This window comes from Triplophysa rosa, linkage group LG9 (assembly GCF_024868665.1).
Source record: "Triplophysa rosa linkage group LG9, Trosa_1v2, whole genome shotgun sequence".
NCBI classification, from domain to species: Eukaryota; Metazoa; Chordata; class Actinopteri; order Cypriniformes; family Nemacheilidae; genus Triplophysa; species Triplophysa rosa.
In genome coordinates this window covers 8,450,827-8,475,097 of record NC_079898.1, presented here as the reverse complement: position 1 = coordinate 8,475,097, position 24,271 = coordinate 8,450,827, and the positions used below count along the sequence as shown (strand labels likewise).

Below are 24,271 nucleotides of genomic sequence, written 5' to 3'. Positions count from 1 at the left end.
TTCCAAAATACATATCAATCTATAGTTTTTGCGTGTGTAAAGAAACATTTAAAATTGGCTAGATAAATAGCAAATAGGATATTATAAAGACAACACATTGTTTCTTAACCTAAATAGTCGGCAACAATTTCACTTTGAGTCCGAAAAAAGAAACTATAGTGAGAAAAACTCACTAGAAAGAAACAAATTTAAACAATTCCGGAAACTATGCATAGCAACAACAAAAAAACAGATAAACACGGTGGACTTGTATCATTTTTGCTTCATCTTTTCTCCTAGAAAAGGGGGGGACCCTGCAACCTTCTGGGGGTCCCCGGACCCCAGTTTGAAAACCCCTGGCTTAAGCCAGGACTATCCCTTAGTTGAATTAAGATATTTATGTTGCTTTTATTAACATGCCTTAGAAGAATACATTACTGGTGTGCATCTTGAGACAAAACAATGGCACTGATATATTTTAAGATATTTCTGGGCAAGTTATATTCAGTTAAGACATGTCACACATTCATTTTAGTCTGGGACTAGCTTTAAGCCTTGTCTGTGAAACCGGGCCCACAAATGAAATAAAAAAGTACATAAGAAAACTAAGCAGTGGGACTGTCTTAAACTAGTTCAGCCAAAATGTAAATTCTGTTGCATAATTTCATTCTATAAAGAGTTCAGTCGAGTTCATAGTGAACTCCCAAAAACTGATAAAAAAACCTCCATTAAAAAGCTTTATAAAGTAGCCCAAATATATGCATTATATACAGTCATACTGTACAACAGCTTGTGACATAAACATTGTATGTGTTGTATTTTAATATTATTTTTCAAATTGGAGAATGTTTGCATTTGTGGTTTCAGTGGTGCAGTGTTTAATGGGCTGTCTGAAGGAAGAGATCGTAAAGGCTGAGTCGTCTCTTCTTAAGGCTGCTGCTTCAAGTCCTTTATATGGAAGAGCTCACTGTATCACTGCAGTCTTACAACAGCTCAACACCCGGTACACACACTCACACAAAGCCTTCGTTCATCTACTTTCTGAGCCTGTATCTGTCGTTTTGACTGGTATATGTGCAGGTTTATACGTGTGATGTTTGTGTTGTGTTTAGATCACTTGTGCTGCTGTCTCAGTGGACGGCTGTGGTCTCCGAGCTCATAGGTCTCTGCTACAGGATGTCTGATGTTGTATCACCTGTGGTTCAGAGCTCCTCTCCTGAAGGCCTTATTCCTATGGATACAGATTCGGGTAAATGCATCTCGCGCTGTGTTCTGACTCAGCATTCTGCTACTGTCAAGCCGATGCCACAAGAAGTTATGCTTATGCAAGTTATTAGCATTTTACTGTATCTTTGAATTCGAGATGTTCAATCAGAGGTCACTGTTAAAACAATTGGGTTTGTCATTTGTTTATCATTATCATGTATTTAACATTTACATGGGTACAGTTTAATAAGTCTATTAGTATTGCATTATCACATTACATAACAATTTTTCATTTTTTTTCCTGATTTCCTGTAATAAGTAAATAAATACAGCTTTCCTGTAGCTAAGTGGTAAAAGCATGGCACTAGCAACGGTAAGGTCATGGGTTCAATACCAGGGATTACACATATTCAGAAACAAATGTATAGTATAATGCAATGTAAGTCGCTTTCAAAGCGTCTGCCAAATGCATAAATGTAAATGTTTTCCAGTTCAAAGCTATAACTTATATTTCTCTGGCTCCACAGAGACCTCTGCTGGCCTACATAAGATCTTGCAGGAGATTCAACCTCGTGACACTAATGATTTCTTCAGCAATGCTAGAGAGCTGGAGTCCAGTGAGACCGAGCACAAACACTTTAAACCACAAGCCAACATCAATGGTACAAATCTTACTGTTCTTTACCATTGCATTAGTATTAAAATGTTGTTGTATTTAAATCTGTCAGTGTTCATTGGATAATAACCAGTGATGGAAATGACCGAGATTCACTGGCGGGACTCTAGATGGGGACATATAGATGGGGACATACTTCATATTTTTAAAGCATAGGTGCAGAAAATCCCACTATATTTATGTATGAAATTGACAGAGTTTGGAGGTTATACTGATCATGAATGATTTGGAAAGTCGTGGCAATTCGTTGGTTGAAGGGGTGTGTCTATTCTGTGTGTTCCATATTGTACACATGAGAGGTTGACGTTTGATCGTTGAATTCTTAACGAACGTCAGTCAGCAGGAATTGTTTGTGCGTGTTTATGTTGTGTAGATGATGATGGAGAGGCCTATCGGGTCACCGCTCAGATGGTGTTGGTGTGTTGCTGGAGGACCATGAAAGAGGTGTCCATGTTACTGGGTCATCTTTGTCAGAGCATGCCACTGTGTTCCTCTCACACACCAGCTGGAGTCATCACACAAGAACAGGTAAGACACACACACACATACACACTCAGCAGGTGTCATCTGATCCAGTACTCACTGGCTGACACACATAAAGACACTCATCAAACATTGAGATCATTGTGACTGAAGCCACCGGACTCTCCCTGAAGCCCAGATCTCGCTTACATAAGAGTGTGAGATATAATGGAGAACTCTAGCTCATAGCTTCGAGTGGAGAGTTTTTCCAGTAAGCTGATCTTTTGGAGCTGAGGGCCGAGAGATGAGACGTAGTAATAGCTAATACAGCTACAAACAAACGGCCCCTGAAGAGCAGAACAGGGCTTGTCGGGAAATGCGATCATGCTGAATACAAATTCATTGCCTCAAAGCTATTAAATCTGAAAATGTCAAACGTATTTCCAGTGCAGACACACAGCTTTGTTTCAAACCCTAGGGAGCTGTCTTGCTGTCTACCGTCTGCCCGTCTACCATCTTTATTTGCGCCATACTGTACTTCTAAGGCAGTAAAATGCAACCTTCTTTAAGGGATAGTTCACCTAAAAAGGACAACCACACAGGCCCACGTTGACTTCCATTGTATGAACACAAAACCACTGAGACATTTCTCAAAATATCTTTTGTGTTCCACAGAAAAAAGAGTCAGGTTGTGCCCAATACGAGCGTAAATAATGACAGAATTAGTATTTTTGGGTGAACTGTCCCTTTAAGGAATATTTAAGTCACCATGAGGATGAATAAATATGAGCTTTTGCTAAGCATTCTGGGATTGCCTTTTCCGTGATGGCTACATTCACATGTTTGAATGTGGCATCATTCTGCCAATGGTACCTTAAAGGGATAGTTCACCCAAAAATGAAAATTCTGTCATCATTTACTCACCTTCGAGTTGTTCAAAATCTGTATACATTTCTTGTTCTGATGAACACAGAGAAAGATATTTGGAAGAATGCTCATAACCAAACAGATCTCGACACCCATTGACTCCCATAGTAGGAAAAAAACAATGGTAGTCAAAAGTGCCCCAGAACTGATTGCTATCCTACATTCTTCAAAATGTCTTCTTTTGTGTCCAACAGAACAAAAAAATGATAAAGTAATTATTCCTACTATGGGAGTCAATGGGTGTCGAGATCTGTTTGGTTATGAGCATTCTTCCAAATATCTTTCTCTGTGTTCATCAGAACAAAGACATTTATACACATTTGGAACAACTCGAAAGTGAGTAAATGATGACCGAATTAAAATTTTTGGATGAAGTATCCCTTTAAAATACTGTCCAGGATGGCCAATCACATGGAGCTGAACCCTCACAGTCACATTTTCACAACAAACATGGTACCAGCTGCCTGTACTCAGCACAAGTTATTTTTCTTGCGCTCTACTTTAAACCATGCGAATGTCTAGCTTGTGGCCTGCTGTGCCCGCCTTCAATTATGATCTGCCCTCTTAGCGTCGCACTTTCATTTCAGACCAGCCTGCTGTTTAACAGGCCGTCTACCTTCCCCATCCTGCATTCTTTCCAAATAACTTCCTTTTTTTCTTGAGGAGCTGGACCACTTCACGCAGAAACTCATTCAGCAGGTTTTTACACCTGAGACTGCGAGTAATTCGTAAACAGTCGTTCTGGCAGCATCTCAAGCCCATGTGCTTTTCGATATATGAAAACGAAATGTTTCCTGCATCCGGTTATGTGTTTGAAACCTCTGGAGTGACTTAAACAGTGTTTATGTTTACAATTGGCATAAAGTAAAATTTAATCTCAAATGTGCCTTTAAGCCTTACCTTAAAGGAACAGTTCACCTAATTCTGTGGTTTTTTTTATTCACAAATCCAAATTTTTATGACTGGCGTTCTACTAGGGCTGGACGATATGGCCAAAATTGATATTGAAATACATTCATGCATTTCGGTCAATACGATATAATTCCGATAACGATATAAACAATATTATAATTACGAATTATCTGTCAGACTCCTATAACCAAGCATATTACTCCCACATTACAACACCTGCATTGGCCTGCACTGTTTGCTGTGCGTGTCCTTGAGTGTCAGTAAGGCGCCTATAAATAAAATGTAGTAGTAGTATTACAAAAAGTAAAATGTAAGATAGAAGTAGAGAGAGCCTTCTGATATGAACAATAAAATGCTGATCAAAATCATTCTAGATGCCAGCAGTGTGCAAAGCTACATTATGATTATTAGAATAAAATATTTTTGTATAGGACTGTGCCCTTACCTGCCATGCTCGCAAGCTGACATTAAGAACCGTTTTCATTCATTTCAGTGTCTTTCAAAGGCCCTACAGTGTGCTTCAGTTAGCTATAAAAAACTACGAAATTTGCCATTCTGTCCTCGAAATTGACATTGAGAACTGTTTAAACTTGTTCGTATTTATTTTCCGAAAGCAAGCATTAGTAAGTTGCAGATACGTTTTGTAAATTAATATACGGACATATGGAGTAAACCGTGTTTTCAAAAAGGTCCTGAGCGCTTTTCTAAACGCCAGCTCCGGCGTCTTTTTCTGCAGCTCAGAGCATCTTTTGAGGTTGAAAAAAGTTAAACTTTTCTGGAGAAAAAAACGCCCACGTCAATCTCCTTTTGACCAGCTAACCAATGACAGAGACCTGTCGTTTCCATAGCAACATGCGAGGAACGTGATTGGTCGAGAAGGCTCCAGCTCGAAAAAATAAAATGGCGGCCGAAACGCCCATTAGAGCATAGTTTTGTATAAATGTAAGTTTAATTTTCACTTTCAACAACTTCTAGCGAGAAATTAATATTATAGTTTTTAAATATGTGATTAGTTATTGCAAATACGCTCTCTGTTTGTAATTCAAATAGACTTCCATTACGCTTCCCATCTGTTTCTCTGTGCTGCCTTCGTGCACGCTGACGACGAAGTCTTGGCGTTCGGCTGCTGTTTGTAACCAAACGCTGCCAGTGTTTTTTTTTAGTAAAAAAGTGCCTCGGTCAACTTTTTCTTCTCAAAAAAGAAGTTAAGTGTGAACACGGGCTTAAATAGAGATTTATACTGGGGCAAGATGGAGTGTCGCTCCATAACACCAGTAGCCACTGCCGCGGAGCAGAGCGAGGGCTCAGACCCGGACGTGTAATGTATATTGAAATATCGAAAATGTGTTTAAAAACGATATCATCGTTATTGAAATTAATTCTATCGCGATAGTTATTGTTATTAAATTATTGTCCAGCCCTACGTTCTACTGTTTAACACTATGGAGAAATCCAAAAAGGATAAAGCACCTTAAAAACAGTATAAATATGTCTGTTTTTCCGAAGCCGTTGGAACGTTCGATCAAGCTGTCTGCAATCAGCCAAAGTTACACAAAGTTAGCTTAAGACATCATTATATCAAATTGTTTAAAGGGACAGTTCACCCAAAAATAAAAATTATGTCATTTACTCACCTTCGAGTTGGTCCAAATATGTATACATTTCTTTGTTGTGATTTTTTTGTTCTGTTGAACACAAAAGAAGATATTTTGAAGAATGTAGGACAGCAAACAGTTCTGGGGCACTGTTGAATACCATTGTCCTTTCTCCTACTATGGTAGTCAATGGGGTCCTAAAACTGTTTGGTTACAAGCATTCGTCCAAATAATAGGGATGCACCGAATGTTCGGCCACCGAAAATAGCAAAAAATGCTAGTTCGGTGTTCGGCCGAATTTGTGAAGTGGCCGAATAAATTTTACCGAACATGACTCGTGATACGATCAAGCAGCAACCAGTGCAGAGAGAGAGAGAGAGAGATAGAAATGCGTGCGCTTTATTACTGCCGCAAACATTTTGGCAGTGTGTGCGTGTGTGGAGCATTTTAAAGTGTCAGAGAAAGACACAGCACGGGACTTGCCGCACGGAAGTAAATTTCCGAATGAAAGCGTCTTTACCGGTCGGTAACTTTACTTAAGACGGAAGCGGGCTGTCTGACAGTAGCCCCGCCGCTCGCGACATCCTTTGACATCATACAGTGGTCGCGTGCACACAGTTCCCTGTACTAAACAACTTGTCAAAGTATGTTCTGTGCATCCACGAGTGCACCTTCTAGAACAGTCAGCTTTTGTGGGCGGAGTTTGGAGGAGAGACGTGAACTGATATGGTTGTCAGTCAGCATCAGTCAGAATTGCTTGCATTGGATGGTTTTTTTCTCAAATCATTTTGCAATGTAGCCTATAATAATCCCAACAGTTTTCTTTTATTCGTGTTTTTAGCTTATAGGCCTAATGTGGAATGACAGTTTTTAATGAAGTGTTTTGTTGTAGGGGTACAGAGTAACTTACATTACATTCTTTTAGCAGTCAGTTATAGGCCTAGTTAATATAGGCTATTCATGAAGGGAGAGGGCTCAATTTTTTGTTTGAATTTACTTTGTTTTGCTCAACTTTATATTAAGTTGTATTGTATTTTATTGAAAAGCAAGACAACTTATGAAAAGCACATTTTGACTATTTAGTTTGTGCAATAGTGAAAAAAATGGCTTAATAAATAGAAGAAATGAAAAAAACCATGTTCGGTGTTCGGTATTATTCGGCCTTCGGCCAAGTGTTTCACATCATGTTCGGCGTCGGCCAAGAATTTTCATTTCAGTGCATCCCTACCAAATAACTTTCTCTGTGTTCAACCAAACAAAGAAATGTATACAAGTTTGGACCAACTATAGAGTGAGTGATTCATAACAGAATTTTCATTTTTGGGTGAACTGTCCCTTTAAACAATTTGATATAATGATGTCTGATAGCAGACAGCTTGATCGAACGTTCCCTCTCAGTGATCGATCACTGCCGTTTCCACATCCGAGGGAGTGAGCAGACCTTGCAACATCTCACAGAAGAATGAAGTAAATCATTGGAGGTGTTACTCGATATCTGTGCGAAGGTTTTCCAGCAGGAATTTGCATTGGTCAGCCAACGTTTATGTGTCAGTGTGATTGTTATTGTCTTGCCGAATGACCTCAGCGTTTTAACAGATGCTGTGGAAGAACGCAGTGATGTCACCCGTGCGGTTACCATGGCGTATTGGCCTGTTATGTAAAGGATGATCTAATGATGCTGCCGGGGTCCACATGGCTTGTGTTTGCGGTTTGTATTTATGCCTCATACTACATCTTTTTCCAGACCGCGTTTCTGCGGAGGGTTAAGTCCCAGCATGCATGTTTATGACAGTGATGGTCCCTTTTCCCGAATGTGTGGTCTGATTCCTGTTATGTCCTCTGTTGCTATGGAAACGCGGCACTTGTTTTCCCACTGTGGAAGCGCCATGGCAACGGCAAAGAGTTAGTCAGACGGGGTATGGTTCTTTGATTCATCACCCGAACTGGATTCAAAAGCAAGAATTATGGGTAAACGCTTTCGCAGTAGGGGATTCTGGGATCATTTTGGTACCTCATGAAGTGATGCAATGGTCATTTTAATGTTGGTGGCTCTAAATCCAACTCTTTGACAGTTTGATTTGAGTGAGTGAGCTCCTCATACTTCAGCTTGCCTCCAGGTCTTATATGTATGGTTTGGATGGATGTGTGTTAATGGATGGGTCTGTGTTTAAGGAGTAGTTCACCTTCAAAATGAAAATTCTGTCATCATTTACTCACCCTCTTGTCATTTCAAACCTGTATGACTTTCTTTCTTCCGCTGAACACAAAATAAGATGTTTTGAAAAATGTTGGTAACAGAACAGCACAGCCCCCCCATTCACTTCTATTGTAACCAATGCAAGTGAATGGGGAGCTGTTAACAACATTCTTCATAATATCTTCTTTTGTGACGTGTGCGGAATAAAGAAAGTCAAATTACTCAGCATTACTACTACTAAAAATAGAATATCAATGACACCAGTAATATTATATCAATGTTACCATTAATATATAATAATAATAAGTAATACAATTATATGATATCATAATAAAACATTCATTATATATTATTATAATACATTATAGTATATAATAAAAAATATTTTATTAATAATAAAATCATTTTATTTTTAAAATTAAAACAAAAGTTATTTATATTTGTTTTTTATTTTATATTTTATAATAAAATAAAATAAAACATATTTTAATTTAATCTTCTTTTTTTTTCACCATCTCTTAGCTTCAAAGTGACTAAAGAGTACCGTTTGTCATTAGACTTGGACAGTGTAAAAAGTAGAAAAGTGTGTGTGTGTGAATATTAGTAAATAAATTTAATCAAATATTGATGTATTTGTGTTGATATTGACTAAGGATGACCTAAGGGTGTTTTTCAAGCTTAATCCACTAACTTCCAGCCACACAATGAACCTTATCCTTCAAATAAACGTCTGTGAGCCACTCCTATATTATTTCCGTTACATGCATACCATATGTTTGTCCAAAGTGTCTTTTGACCTGCTGTTTAGGTCACTTCACATCGTGGTCTGCGGATTGCAGTATTTGCAATGTTTGTTTGCATTTTTTCACTTTCAGTCTCTATTTAAGCAGAATTGCCATCAAAACAACTAGCAAACAACAGCATTAGACTCTTGTTAACCCCTAAGTCTCTTAATGCCAGACGCGCAGTGAAAGCTGCTATTTGGGTCACTGATCCTGATGTGTAATTAGCCGGCCGCATTGGGAAATTTCTCTGTGCACGTGGAGCACAAACTTAGTTTGCTAGTGGTTGCTGGGGGTGTGGGTGCCGTTGCAAACAGGAAGCGACCGGCTAAAAAAATCCTGCAAAAGCGTTTAAATGGTTGTTTGGAGTATGACTTAAAATAGCCGCTCTGCTGCCATATGGATCTTGACCGCTGCCCACCTGTAGGCAGAGCTTAGTTTGACAGCAAGGGCTGGCCTGAGACTTGTTTTATTTTATTAGCAGGGATGTGAACCATTCAGAATTGGGAATAAATGAATACAGTGGCACAATTTTCATCTACAAACTTATTTTAAACATTTAAGCATAGATGTTTAGGATTATAACATAAATATACACTACAGTTCAAAATGTATGGTCACTTTATTATATATACTGTATACATGTATATATATATACTGTATATATTGAAGAGTTTGGTTCCAAAATGAGATAACTGTTGCAGTTGGTTTGTTTTGATGTAAGCCATAATAACTAAAAAAATACAGCTAACTAACATAATAAAACACAATAAAAACATGATAACATAATAAAAAACATGAATTTTGTACAATTTTAAAAACGGGAGTGATCTCATTTTGCAACCAAACTCTTCAATATATATATATATATACATATTTATGTGCATACATGTATGTATGTATACACACACACGTCTGGTTTATTATCTCCGTGGGGACAGTCCATAATTATTTTTATACTGTACAAACTGTATATTTTTTCCCTTAAACCTAAAGATCATAGAAAACCTTTTGCGATTTTAGATAAAAAAAATAGTTATGTTCGATTTATAAGCTTTTTTGCCCATGGGGACCTCAATTTTGGTCCCCACGGTGACACGAGTCCCCATGTGGTGTTGGTGTGCATTCAGGTTTAGGTCCCCACCGGGATATAAAAACAAGGCCGGACACACACATATACAGTATGTGTGTGTGTGTGTGTGTGTGTGTGTGTGTGTGTGTATATATATATACAGTATATAGACATCTGTCTTTCTCTGTCAGGTGGAGGCTGTGGGGATGTATTTTCGGGAGCAGCTTCTGCAGTCTCGTCACAGGGGGGCCTTCGAGCTTGCTTACGTGGGCTTTGTTCGTCTCACCGAGATGCTTTGCAGGTGAGCATCTGCATGACCACCTGAACCAAACCAAACCAAACACGGTAACCATCATTATCCCAATTTGAATGTCTTTTAGCTTTGTCGGTTGGACATAACTATTGGTTTAAACCTACATGCGGCATCTTCCGTTGTCAGAGTAGCCAGATATCCCACTCAGTCACATTTTCCCACTCCAATCCAGGCTGTTGACCCCAAAGACCTCAGTCAGAACAAGTGTTTGTCTTTGTAGATCAGGGAGTCGTAAGAACTGCTTCACCACAGCCCCTGATGTTGTGCTTGGCAATCTCATTTCATACTTTAATCAGTCCAACCTCCTCCCAAATCTCTGGTCTCTGTCAGCTGCTGGGCCGAAGACCAGACCTGCTCCTGAAGGACAAGATTCAAATAATCAGGAAGTTTGAAAACTGTTAACATCTGGAAATCTGAGATTTAATGATCTCTGGAATGTGGTCTCAGCACAGAGGTTGAGGAAAGCGACTGGCTCGCTGCCACGAGCGTGACATGACTGGGACATTAGATCCGTTCAGCCACTGCTGTGAGAGCGTCTTGAACTGTCTGACTTCAGTCCAGCATTCTGTTTTGTTTCACAATCGTAGTTCGCATTCGGCCGTCACGGCCTCGTTTTCTTCGTTTACATGAAACGCATGCGATGTGTTCATCTGAGCTGAGGCAAGTGAAAAAACATAAAGCCATGATTATTCCTCAAGGTGAAGGCGCGGATGCACACGCACACAGCTTTGCTTTCGCGTTTAGCACAAGTGAAAAGGCCAGCAGCACAATACAGTCCTGTATGAATGCTAAATACCGTCCGGTTGGGTGTGTCACAATATACCGTTATTGTCAGTAATTGTTTGATATTGATATTAAAGGGGATAGTTCACCCAAAAATGAAAATTCTGTCATCATTTACTCGCTCTCAGATTACCTGTATATTTATTTTCCCTACTATGGCAGTAAATGGGGGATGAGATCTGTTTGTTTACTGACATTCTAACAAATATCTTCCTGTGTGTTCAACAGAACAAATACATTTTTACAGGTTTGGAACAACCCGAGGGTGAGTAAATGATGACAGAATTTTCTATTTAGAATTATCACTTTAATATTGTATTAATACTCGTACACATATGATAATATGCAAATAATTCAGCTGCAGTATCTGGTTGACACTTCATCATATGGAATGTGGGGTTTTCGCGTTTAACATTTTGCCTTAAAAGCCACAATAGTCAATTGTCTCCCTCCCTACATTTGTAATTGAAGTGTGTGATTCAGTGACCAAAAAGAGAAAACACAAAACATTGAAAGATGATTTTGACTGAGAGCATTGTTTATTTCTTCAACAGATTTTGAGGTAATATCAGTATTGAGAATTATTTTGGCCACAATACCCGTGTGGTGAAAATCTGATACGCTCCTATCTACAGTTCAGAACTAGGGTTAATAATGTAAACTAAAACAATTAAAACATTTCTGTTAACTAACATAATACAAATATAGGCCTAAATGTTTGAAAAAACTTTATCTTAACAAAAACGAGGAATGTTGCCTGTGGAAATAAGAAAAGTGGAGCCCTAAAATGATTAATTGTCAGTAAGTTAAAATGTAACTAAAACTGAAATAAAAATAAAACATAGTAGTAAAATAATAATATATAAAATTGCTAAAAATGAAAAACATTTAAATTAAACGAAAATAAACCTTAAAATGTAAAAATGATGTAACGCAGCTGTAAAACATGGCTGTTCAACTTTCAGATGTGTAATACATTTTTCCTAGAAAGTATATAAAACATGTTGTTGCATGTTATGTCATTTTTTTTATATTTTAATATTGTTTAAATAGATTTTTTACACACTTTAAGCCAGTGGTTCTCAAACATTTTATTTGTAAGGCACCCTACACAAAGGGGGCATCACTTTGTGGCCCCCCCAAATAAGTACTTATAATCTTGAACTTAAAATTTGAATTGAACCAAAAATATATTCATTTTTTACAATGCTGGAACATCAGTACTTTTGGTTGATGGTCTTATTTTTCTGATGTTTGATTGCATGTATGATAATGTATGATAAATTCCTATATTTCATAAAATGCCACAAAATCTGTGCCCCCCCGGAACCAAGTTTGATTGATACCATACCGCAGCTATTATCGTAACTGACGTGCCTAAAGCGTATGTTGATTTTATTTTTTGCTATCAGTCAGTAATGTAAGTCGCCTGAGACATTCTGAAAAAGTGACAAAAACACAATCATTTCATAATTATCGCCCCATGATATAATTGTTAGTATGTGATCAACCTGCTGATTCCTGTTCATGAATATATAGTCTCTCAGTCATTGTTGTGTATGTTTGTGGCATACAGGCCAGCTTTAGCAGTTGTTTCTACACAGAGACTCAGATGTGCTTCTGGTTCTGTCTGGAGTAAAAGTCTTACTGTGTGATTATGCAGCCCCACCGTCAACCACGAGACCCATTACGAGGTGTTGATTGTCTGGCGTTCGGCTGCTGCCTTTTGAAGGTTTCCCCTCGTGTTTGCGACCGAGGAAGGCATGTGTGTGTGCGTGCATGGGTGCTCGCTGCATGGTTCAGATTGTTTGATCTGGTCTGTTCGGTCCAGCGCTCTTGCTATAATGGTACTTTTCATAACCAGAGCCTCGCATTCTTCTGCGCTTTCAAAGCGGGCGTCCCGTACACGCTTGCGCAGCTTCTGCGATGTGTTTGCGTGCGTATGCGACCAAGCTTTTCAGTATAATTAATGGTGCTTGCTAAGGCAAGCTTCACTATTATTATTACTCATACTTTGGGTTAGGAATTCGAGCAAACCCCTAATCTGAAGTATTAAACTTTGGCACGGTGTACGTCCTGCATATTTGTGCTGAGATTGGAATGATACCTCAAAAACGTTTTGAGGCCACTTTTTGTCTGGTGAATGACAAAATGAAAAACGAAATAAACGAGTGCACATTGTGTGTTAAAAAAGCTTGTATTTTCAACAGTGTGCACTAGTACTGCTTGCTTTTGTCCATTTCTTCACATCCCAGCCATGTGAATAAGCTGAAGATAAATCCGTTGCTCATAGCATTCAATCACTTCCACATCTGAGAGTCTGAACCCGAGGTGTAACCGTTGTGTCTGAAAGTGGCTTACAGTCCCACACTGGATTAAGTTCTTAGGATCAACAATAGTCAGTCTCCACAAAGGCTGTTTATAAAAAAATGATGTTTATCTTCAAGACTGTTCCGCTCTAGTATAACTTGGCCGTAGTCTGACATTTTCCCCATTTGACTGTTTAAACTGAAAAGAAATTGAATTTCATAGTCAGCGCTTTGCTTTGGGATCGCATTTGGATGTGATATGGTTTTCAACCTGCTTTACAAACAGTGAAACTTTGGAAAATCACAGAAAAGCATTGCATTAGAGAAGATGTTAACTAAAGGCGACGGTAAGAGCTGCTGGGAACCGCTTGAACTTGGATGCCCACAGCCCTTCTCGTTCTTCAGTCCACAATAAGGAGTTTGCGTGTAATCTGTGCCCTGTTAATCTGTGTGTGTGTGTTATTGTGTTGTGTTTGTGTGTTAGGAGTGGGAGTGCGACGCTCCAGCAGCTCCCAGCACACTGGCTGAAGGAGGTCCTCGAGGAGGTGAAATCCAGTGACCCCTCCTCTAAACTCTGTGCCACCCGCCGCAGTGCAGGAATACCTTTCTACATTCAGGTCGGTCCGCTTGACCTCCTCTCTGTACAACACAGACCATTGAAGTGGGGTTTTCGGATTAAAGTTTACAACTAAGGAAATAAATGAGATAAAAAGTGATTTACATGTGTATGAAAATCTTCAGTCATATGAGTGGCCTGGAAGAGGTTGTTTTATTCTTCATGAGATGTTAAAATCACACGACCAGATTAAAAAATACTTGATTTTCTCTAGTGACTCTGTTAGGGGATAGTTTTGGTCATGGACCCTTATAACATCAGAGATTCAACTACAGTGCAGTTTCTCTACTATGAATGATGTCACTTCCTGGAAGGGGGTGTCTTTACTAGGGATGGGTATCGTTAAGATTTTATCAATACCGACACCGATACTGCTTATCGATACCGGTACTTATCAATACTGTTATCGATACTACACTCTATAATTTGATGCAAAAACACATGATGTGAAAAGATGTTAAACATTTTAAGTTTCTTTATTACAGCTGAGCTTTAGAACTGCAGTTTACAAATGCTTCTGCCACATAACAAAACGTGTGTGTGTTCCTTAGCATACCACTTACGGCACATAGCATGTGCATAGGAGCACATCATAATGTAATTCAACATATTTACTTTACATCACTATGGTTATTTGGCGAGTAGACCGTATTTATTTTTTCCTTTCTGGTTTTAGGTCTACATAAATTTAAGTACTATTTTCTAAGCAAGTAATATTTTTTTAATTATATGTACTATTTTTTATAATTTTACTAGCACATTTACTTCAATTTACTAAAGTAAGTAAATATACTCCGTGGCCGAATTATTAAAAACAATCTTATAACTTGTTCGCAAATAAAGGACTTTTATTTTGACGGGTTGCCGCAAAGGGGTGTTTGACGGAAGCTTCCTCGTTGTGAAACGCGGACGCTGAAAGCTCCACAAGCGCAACCATGCCACTCTTTCACTCATAAACGCGCAAAACAAGCAGATTACAAATACATCGCCGAAATCATATGGCCCTAGATATCACACATACGTCGAGCAAACTTCCTCTAATTCGCCATTTAACACACGAATACACAGAGATAAAACACCGCAAGTATCGATAACAGTATCGTTTGTCATGAAGCTTATCGATACTCTGGTATTGACCCAATTATGTACCGGTCCAAAAAAGTACCGGTTCTCGTTACCCATCCCTAGTCTTTACAGAATTGAGTACAAAAGACTAGCAGGATGAAAAGTAATATTAAAGGGATAGATCAGCCAAATATGAAAATTCTGTCATCATTTATTCACCCTCATGTTGTTTAAAACCTGTATATGACTCTTTCGCACAAGAAGATATTTTGAGAAATGTCAATACAATGGAAGTCAATGGGGACCTGTGTTGTTTGGTTACCAACATTCTTCAAAATATCTTTTGTGCTATAAGGAAGAAAGTCATACAGGTTTGAAACGTGTTAAGAGAAAATGAGGTAATGTGATGTCCATATTTACAAACTATGTCCAATATAAAAATCGTTTGTCCAATATATTTACAACAACATAATGAAGACTAGGGCTGGGACGATATATACTGTATATTGCGATTCACACTAATTATACCTGTCTAAGGCGATTCTGAAATCCCAAAGGCTTCGATTCTGTGTTTTATGCACAGCTCTAACGTGAACTACGGCTCTTTGATCAGTAGGAAGTACTGCTCAATCTAAAATAATCAAATGCAACACGTTAAGGTGCATTTGAAAAAGCAACACTCATCAAACATAATCATTATAAATATACTTTATTATCATGAAAATACCTGAAAAGGTTTGAAGAACAGCGATAGAATATGACCGTTGGCATTTCCTGGAACTATGGCTATGTCCGAAATAGCCCCCTATACTCTAATATAGTGCACTATTTGAGGGGACATCCATTTTTAGTGGTGTCCGAATTCATAGAGGACATTATTGAGTGCACTCATTTAATCCCATGATGCAACCCATATACACTCACCGCTAGCTGCTAGCCATCTATCGTGAGGCTTGAATCTCCAAATTAACTCACTCATTTTCACCCGCTCCTTAAAGTGGACTTCATTAGTGAACTAATGTAGGGAATAGTGAATGAGGGTATAGGGTGCGATTTCAGACACAGCCTTTAGCTGCGTCCCAATTCGCCCACTTATACTATGCACTAAAAGTATGTACTGGTTTTGTTATGGAAAAGTATATACATTTTAATGGCAAAACAATATGCACACACTGGGACATACTAACAGGAAACAGAAGTGGCCGTTGTTGCCTAGACAACATTGTGGCCATTGACTGTCACACACATCAAAATACAGATCTTCTTTCCATATAAGTATTTATTCATTCATTGTTTCATATGTAATGTTAACTCTATAGTTATATTTATTAATTTAGTGACGTATCAGTTATCTAATTTTATTAATGCAGTGGAGCGTCACTAAACTCTGGAAATGTTAGCGTTAGAGTGTGCATCATTCTGCACCTCGAATTTCTACCGGAAATGTAGTCCGGTAATATTTTGAATACTCTTTTCAATGTACTACGATTTGGGACATACTAATTCTATTTTTGAATACCATTTAGGAAGGATAGTATGCAAATTGGGAATGTGTCTCTGCGTCCGAAATCGCCTATTTCCACACTATATAGAAGTCATGAATAGTATGTCCGAAACCTCAGTATGCAAAAAACAGTAGGCGAGAAATACCCGGATGGTCTACTACTTCCGCCGAGATTCGTGAGTGTGGATCGGATGGACACTTATCTATCCCATGATGCCACGGGAGCTGAGCAATGGTCAAATTTCAAAAGTAAATCAAATATACTATATATAGCGGAAAACTTTAAGGCAGACGTCTGTTTTTAATGTAAGTGCCAATAAATGAATTTCTCGTGATTAAATTATGTTTTTATCAACGCTCACGTATAGGTTGTTATTAATACATCATAGGTCAAAGAGCATACGGGTCACATGACCATAAAACATGGCAGATGCAGTATGTCCGAAATGTATTTATACTACTCCCTCTCATACTATATAGAACGTTCTGTTTTAACGGTCGATAGGTAGGTACTTATTCAAATTCAGTACGTACTGTCACAGTATGCGATTTCGGACGCAGCGAATGTAAATCGTACTTCTTCTGTGTCCCATCATTGGTGTTTCTACGCGAGAGCGCCCTCTGGCTTTCGGATGTGCCCTAATGAAGACAAAAATATTGTGGACTCTTAACGCTTCAGAGGTACTTTGTGGGCGAAATTACAGTAAAATACCTCCAAAACATACGTATGTACACAAATATGTAACCGTGAGAAATGTCCTGAGGGAATTTTTTTAAATGAATCAGTTTGAAATGAACATCTGCGGATCAGTAATTGAGTCTGAGCATTTTTTCTAGTGAGAGGTCAGAATAGCTCAATACTGAAGTCAGGGAAAATGGGCTTTGAGATCTGAATCATGACACAAGGAGAGGGATTTGGAGGAGCGTAAGACATGCAGAGGATAGATAAACTCAACACCTGGCACAAGTTTACATTCCTGCGGCATGTTTCGGATAAGGTGAGCCCGCCCGGTGGGTTCACACCCTGTGGCTCTGCTGCGCTGGGAATAAAAACTCCAGAGGAACGATGGTGTTACACTCATTATTTCAGCATGTCTTGCTGTCATTCACTGTCACTGGAGTATTCAGGGTGTAATATTGACTTCAGCTGTCTTAGACACTCGAACGTTGATGTTTGTGCTTTGTCTTTAAAACACTTGATTTCTACTATAAGTGCACTATTGTAATAGCCTTCTAATGTCTTGTGCGAAGGCCCTGCTGTCCTCTGAGCCAAAGTCTTCCAGCTGTAGTCTGCTGAAGATGACCATGAGATGTCTGACAGCATTGGCCATGCCCTCGGATGATGGATCTACTGACATCAGTACTGTGCCACAGGTGGAGAAACATAAACACAGAGAGGAAATTCTGCTTAGATTGTTAAACATTTCTGGATTTAGATCTGACGTTTGTTTATTGTCATTACGTGTGTTTGCATGCACATACAGGTCCACGCTCTGAACATCCTGAGGGCTCTGTTTCGAGATACGCGTCTGGGAGAGAACATTGTGCCGTTCGTGGCAGAAGGCATGCAGGCCGCTGTTCTGGGCTTCACCTCACCTGTGTGGGCTGTGAGTATCTTCCTGGTCATATAATCAACCATGTTGACAAGCTTAGTTTCTTTTCTGGCATTTACTTGCAAAAAAGTTCCTGTGTTGTTGGACCAGGTAAACTCCATGATGTGGGAATACCATTGCTACCATTAATAATGGTCGACCAATAAGGGTTTTTTAATGGCTGATGCAGATATTGAGCAACCAAAGAAGCTGATATAACACCAGTGTAGTTACAGCAAATGAGAGAAATACAGAAAATGATCTAATAAACATTTATTGTGTTGGTTAGCAGTAGGGGCGTTGCTAGAGTTAGAAGGGATAGTGGGCATATCAGACTTCTTAATGATGCCTGCAAAGTAAACTCTTGCACACAAAACATCACTTAGGCCTACACTGCTCCGCTTTGAGCAAGATTCTCTAACAGTCATTACACTGCAATGTGTTACTCACTAAGCATTTTAGGTCTGATTTTCTAGTACAAATATCTACAACTTATTAAATCAAGATTAACTTGACAAATGAAAATTATCTGAGATGTTTCGTCTTGCTTTATGAAAGAAAATATAACAATTTCAAGTTTCAAACAAGCAAAAAAATCTGCCAATGGGGTAAAAAATAAACTTGTGTATAGTTTGACTTTTTTCTTAAGAACCCGATACAAGTTCTTCTTAACCCACTGGCAGGTTATTTTGCTTGTAGCTTGTAGTATGTAGGCTTAGTTTTTTTAACCTGGAAAAGTCCAGTACACTGTAAATCTATTGAGTATATAACATACAACATATATGTCGATCCTTATAGACAAATTTTGTCCTACATTTCATGGCTACAAGTTTTTATCAGTGTATTTTACATTATGTACCTCATATTTAATGCATCTATATTTAGAAAATATCATCTGCACATCATCTGCTTATATAAGATGGTTCATTACCAACTATAGAGCCAGTTAAACAACCTTAGTTGTACAACTTGGCAGACTGCTTACTTTCAAACACGGCAACATTACACACTGCATGAAATGTTATTTTCATGATCTCATGTTATACTGTATACTCTTTAAGTGAATAAATGACGTTTGTTGAAACAGTGCCACCTGCTGACAGGATCAGGTGCTGTTTAACAGCGCGGCACAACAAGATGCGTTTAATGAAACGAACGTGTAAAATTACACTCATGTCCCACGACTTGCGTCACGAAAACATATTTAAAAGCCACAATATTATACTCTTCTTGTTTGTGAAATGAAGTGTTTTAAATCCTCAAGAAGATGAGGGGCTTTTGGCAAAACATGGGGTCTTAAGGCCCCAATCCCACCCCTCGCAACGCCACTGGTTAGCAGTATGTGGCTTAGCATCAAAACAGACTTAAACACATGAAAAATGTCATGTCAAACATAATATTAGAAAAATTCATGGACATTCAACATGGCGGATAATGCATAACAAAATCTATGATCATGTTCTGAAACATACAATATTTGTATCTCCTCCACCTCACATAACCCAGCTTTTTAGGACCCTGGAGTGTTTTTAGGAGTGTAAAGATTTATTGGCCGATTCCAATAATAAAAAACAATCATCGGCCGATATACATGTTGACTAGGTCACTATCACTAACCCTTATGGTACTTTTTATTTTAATTTCACAATTTTAGAAAGATACAAGCATATCAGAAGTCAGAAAGTATTTTGATTTGAAAGTTAGCTGATACAGTCTTTAAGGAGCAATGTGGAGATTTTAGCGGCATCTAGTGGTGAGGTTTTAAATTGCAAACAACGGCTCACTCCACCCCTCCCTTTCGAAGCACTACGGTGGCTGACACAGAACTAAGATGTCATCACGTTTTCAGTTCTTTGCCGAAGGAGGTAATGTATTTACAAAACGCTCTGTGGAGCAGTTTGTCCATTTAGGACTACTGTAGAAACAACATGGTGAATTCCATGTAAGGGGACCCGCGGTGTATGTAGATAGAAACAGCTCATTCTAAGATAATAAGAACATAACGCTTCATTATGTAAGGTCTTTATACACCTCTGAACACATAGTTATGCATATTATATTACATTTCTGTCAATAGAGCCTCCAAAAAACTACACAATGGACGTTTAAAGGGGTCATATGACACTGCTAAAACAAATACTATGGTTTGTTTAAGATGTAATGCAATGTTTATACACGATTTAAGGTTCAAAAACGCTGTATTTTCCACACCTGATGTTCCAAAGCAATTGTACTGACAGGTACGCCCACTTTACTTGCGTATACATTTGGGTGGTCTTAGTCAAATCATACCACCAACTGACGTAGATTTGTGGGGGTGTGGTTACACGAGGCGTTTCAGGCAGGTCTGGGTGAGCATTCGCTTTTAGATAGAATGCATCTTTTGTTCCCACACTTTCATTTTTGCAATTTTACGTGTCTAGTACATGCATGGGCAACTTATAACGCACCAAAGACACAGAAAAACACGTATTCGTGCCATATGACCCCTTTAAAACTAATGTCATTATGTACATTTACATTTTCAGACATGTTGCACCCTGGTTAATCGGTTCTTTAAAGAGACATAATCTAAAGTATAGTGACCCCAAAAAAGTATATGAACACTTAACCACACTATGCACTTAGTGTTCAATAATATAAATATACAGCCCGGTTTATAAAAATGGTTGCCAGATCTGTGTGACAAAACTAGTCCAATAGCCAACAAAACGATCCCAACAACTCCAGTCCTAATACCAAAACTCAAAATATGCCTACTCTATAGGTACCTAAAATAGGTATTTTACCGACCGTGTTATGCATTACTCACAATTTACTCTACTATCACTTTATAGACATTATCATAAACACAGTCTGTTATAAGAAATAACTTCATCTTACCTCCAAAGTGACCGATGAACAAAATCCTTCCACCTTTAACTCATAAAATAAAAAAACAACCCGCAGCAGTTTAAAAGTAGTCCAATTCTGTGGGACCTGGCAACCCTGCTCAAAAATGTGAAGCTAGTTCTGGGAACAGCTCTGGCATCATTTGTTCGCAGAGGACATTTAGTTTGAGCATTTATTATAAAACATAATTTCTAAGTACGTTTAAGTGTTCATGGTACCTGTATGTATTACACGTTACATAAAGTAACATTAATGGTTTTATTGATCTTTGTAGAGGCCTAAAGACGACTCACTCCACATTGCTCGCCTCTCCTCTTGTTCTCACGCTCATTTGTTCACCGTTCCACGCGTAACCAAGCAGACTGTGAGGCCGTAACTGCTGCCGCGGCCCTGACAGGTTAATAATTAAAGTGAATGAGAGCACAGCGGCACAGGAGTCGTACGTGCATTGACACACACAGCTGTGCGGTGGTCCTGGCCTGCTGCCCCGGTTCGCTCACTTTGATCACCTCCACATGGGTGACACGACGCCAGCAGGTCACCATGGCGACATGTAGGTCACATTCCTGTGCCCTTCTCCCTCATACCTGTCTGTCTTTCCATATATATCTCTCCTCACCTCATTTTCTTATCAGTTCATTCTTTTGGAGTCATTTTTTCCTTCTCACTCATTCTATACTCTCTGCTGCTGTTCTCATTCTATACTCTCTGCTGCTGTTCTCATTCTATACTCTCTGCTGCTGTTCTTCACTCATACTGTACTTCGGGCCAGTAGACCACAGTTAGATTAATCCTTACAACAGTCATTCATAGAAAACCTACAGTTCCCTTTCTGTCGGTCTCTTGACGTTGTGTCGAACCGACAGAATGGGGTTTGTCTTGAGAACCTATCATCTTCTGAGTATTTAGAAAAGGCCATGGATGTCCGGGTATAAGAGGGAAGCCGGCGTGCTCATTCATTCACCTTTTGTCCTTCAGAGCCTACGCATCTGATGAGCTTCTCTACGATCTTTGGTGATCATTTTTCTGCTGGAATCTACGACGTGGACAGCGGACGGTCCCTTCCTGCAGTGACTCTCCCTTGGGTGTCGGGGGGGGGACGTACTGCCATCCGACTCCGACGATTCCTCGGGTTCCCTCCCTCGGGGGGTCGAGCCCAGGAAGAAGCGGATGTCGAAATGTCAGCCATGCTTTCCCGGGCCGCCTGAGTGTTGGGTTGCAGTGCCCGCACTGCCTCTCCCGGCACTCGCGGCTGGCTACATGGAGCCTCAGGTTTGAGCGCGGCTCCAAGCGCGCCCGCCCCCAGTGCCGTGTTTACCGGAAGTGCATGAGGAACTTAGTAAGACCTGGAATGCCCCCTTTCCGGCACGTTTCACGTCAAACAAAGTTCTGTCACCCTCTCTTCCCTCGAGGTTGAGACCGCTAGAGGATACGTCGATGTCCCCCAGGTGGAGTATGCCGCCGCAGTGCACTCGTGCCCGTAGGCGGCGGCCACCTGGGGGGGGGGGTCTCGACCTAGACTCCCGTCCAAAGCATGTGGGGTCTCGGCATCTCTGGTGTCGAGAGCTTACATTGCGGCGGACCAAGCTGCCTCCTCTCTCCACGCTATGGCTCCTGCCAGGCCAGGGCGTTGAGAGAGCTCCACGAGGGTAAGACCGACCCAGCGCTTATGCAGGAACTCCGCGCCGCCACCGACCTCGCTCTACGGGCGACCAAGGTGACCACGCGGGCCCTGGGTCGGACGATGTCCACACTTGTGGTCCATGAGAAACTCCTCTGGCCGAACCTTGCGCAGATGAGTAACGCCGAGAAGGTCCGCTTTCTCGACGCACCCGTCTCGCAAGGGGGGGGGGGGCTGGTTGGTGTTACTGTCGAGCCGCAGTTCTCGACAGTAAAGCCTCGCCTCGGCCGTCGAGTCCCGTGCACCGTCTGCTTCCCAGCAGCCCTGGTCCTCTTCGACGCCCTCCAGCTCTGGCGCCCCCACTCAGGCGGCCCCCCCCTGGAGGAGACAGCGAAGAGGAGACCATCGCCCCATCAGCAGCCGCGGCGAAGCGGCCCTCATGGGAAGACCTCAGGGGGATCGAGGCTACCATTGGGCCCGACCCCAGCCACATCGCTGGGAGATCGGATAGGGACAGATCCTGCCCCGTCTCTCCATCTGCTGGCCCCCTCCGGGGGGCTAGCGCCCACTTACTCTCAAAAAAGAGAGTTTCCTCTCTCTCTGGGTTATCACAGCCGCTCCCACCCTCTGCATGACGGTGAACGGCAAACTCGACGTTGCGTCACAGCGAAGCGCAATGTCGAGTATAAACACCAGCCCTCAGCACTCTCAGTCAGACAGTGCATTGAGCTGCGCAGTCGCCAGGCAGGAAAAGCAGCAGAGCCGATCTCCTCCCCGGGGGACCTCCCCCAGCAAGGAATCCGTACTGCTAGCCATTGAACCACCCCCCAGGGGTACGATGAAAAAAATCGAACCTTTAGTCCCCCTGTTACATTTCTGAGAGCCTGGGCTTCCCAGACTGTCAGGCTGGCTAGGGAAGACGATCCGTCTCGGCTACGCGATCCAGTTTGCCACACGCTCACCATGTTTCAGGGCATCCGTTATACCTCAGTCAGAGGCTAGGATGCTCCCGTACTTCGGGCCGAGGCGCCACCCTTCTGGCGAAGGGAGTGATCGAGCCCATCTCACCAGCCGAGATGTTCAACAACGGGTTTTACAGCCTGTACTTCATTGTCCCCAAGAAAGGCAGGGGGCTGCGCCCTATCTTGGGTCTGTGTGTTCTGAATAGGCACCTACACAATAGCTGCCTTTCAGGATGATCACGCAGAAACGCATCCTGGCGTCCGTCAGATGTCAGGACTGGTTCATGGCAATCGACCTGAAGGACGCGTACTTCATGTCTCTATCCTCCCTCGACTTCGGCCGTTCCTACGGTTCGCGTTCGAGGGACGGGCACATCAGTACAGGATCCTCCCCTTCGGTCTGTCCCTGTCTCCATGGGTCTTTACTAAGATTGTGGAAGCCGCCCTCCTTCCCCTCAGGGAAGGAGGTGTGCGGGTACTAAACTATCTTGATGACTGGCTCATCTTGGCACTCTCGAGATCTGTTGTGTACACACAGGGACCTGGTGCTCCGGCACCTAGATCGGTTGGGGCTACAGGTCAACTGAGAAAAGAGCAAGCTCTCACCGGTGCAGAGCATCCTCTTTCTCGGTATGGAACTCGACTCTGTCCCCATGAAGCAGCACGACTGACTTCAGAGTGCGCTCAGTCAGTGTTGAACTGCCTGAAGCTTTCAGGCAGTCAGCGGTCCCCCTGAAACTTTTTCAGAGGCTCCTGGGATACATGGCATCCTCGGTGGGGGTGGTCCCCCTCGGGTCGATGCACAT

The 24,271-nt window shown here is 40.9% G+C and overlaps 1 protein-coding gene across 4 annotated transcripts in view; it reads left to right on the top strand.

The window, feature by feature from the left end:
- thada (THADA armadillo repeat containing) overlaps positions 1–24,271 on the top strand; it is a 93,852-nt gene that overhangs the window by 6,753 nt on the left and 62,828 nt on the right. For all 4 annotated transcript variants that reach the window (XM_057341487.1, XM_057341488.1, XM_057341486.1 and 1 more), the window contains 8 exons: positions 847–982; positions 1,092–1,228; positions 1,713–1,847; positions 2,235–2,389; positions 10,000–10,109; positions 13,698–13,830; positions 17,650–17,772; positions 17,883–18,005. In XM_057341487.1, coding sequence (XP_057197470.1) covers positions 847–982; positions 1,092–1,228; positions 1,713–1,847; positions 2,235–2,389; positions 10,000–10,109; positions 13,698–13,830; positions 17,650–17,772; positions 17,883–18,005 — 1,052 coding nt within the window. The remainder of the gene's footprint in view (positions 1–846; positions 983–1,091; positions 1,229–1,712; positions 1,848–2,234; positions 2,390–9,999; positions 10,110–13,697; positions 13,831–17,649; positions 17,773–17,882; positions 18,006–24,271) is intronic.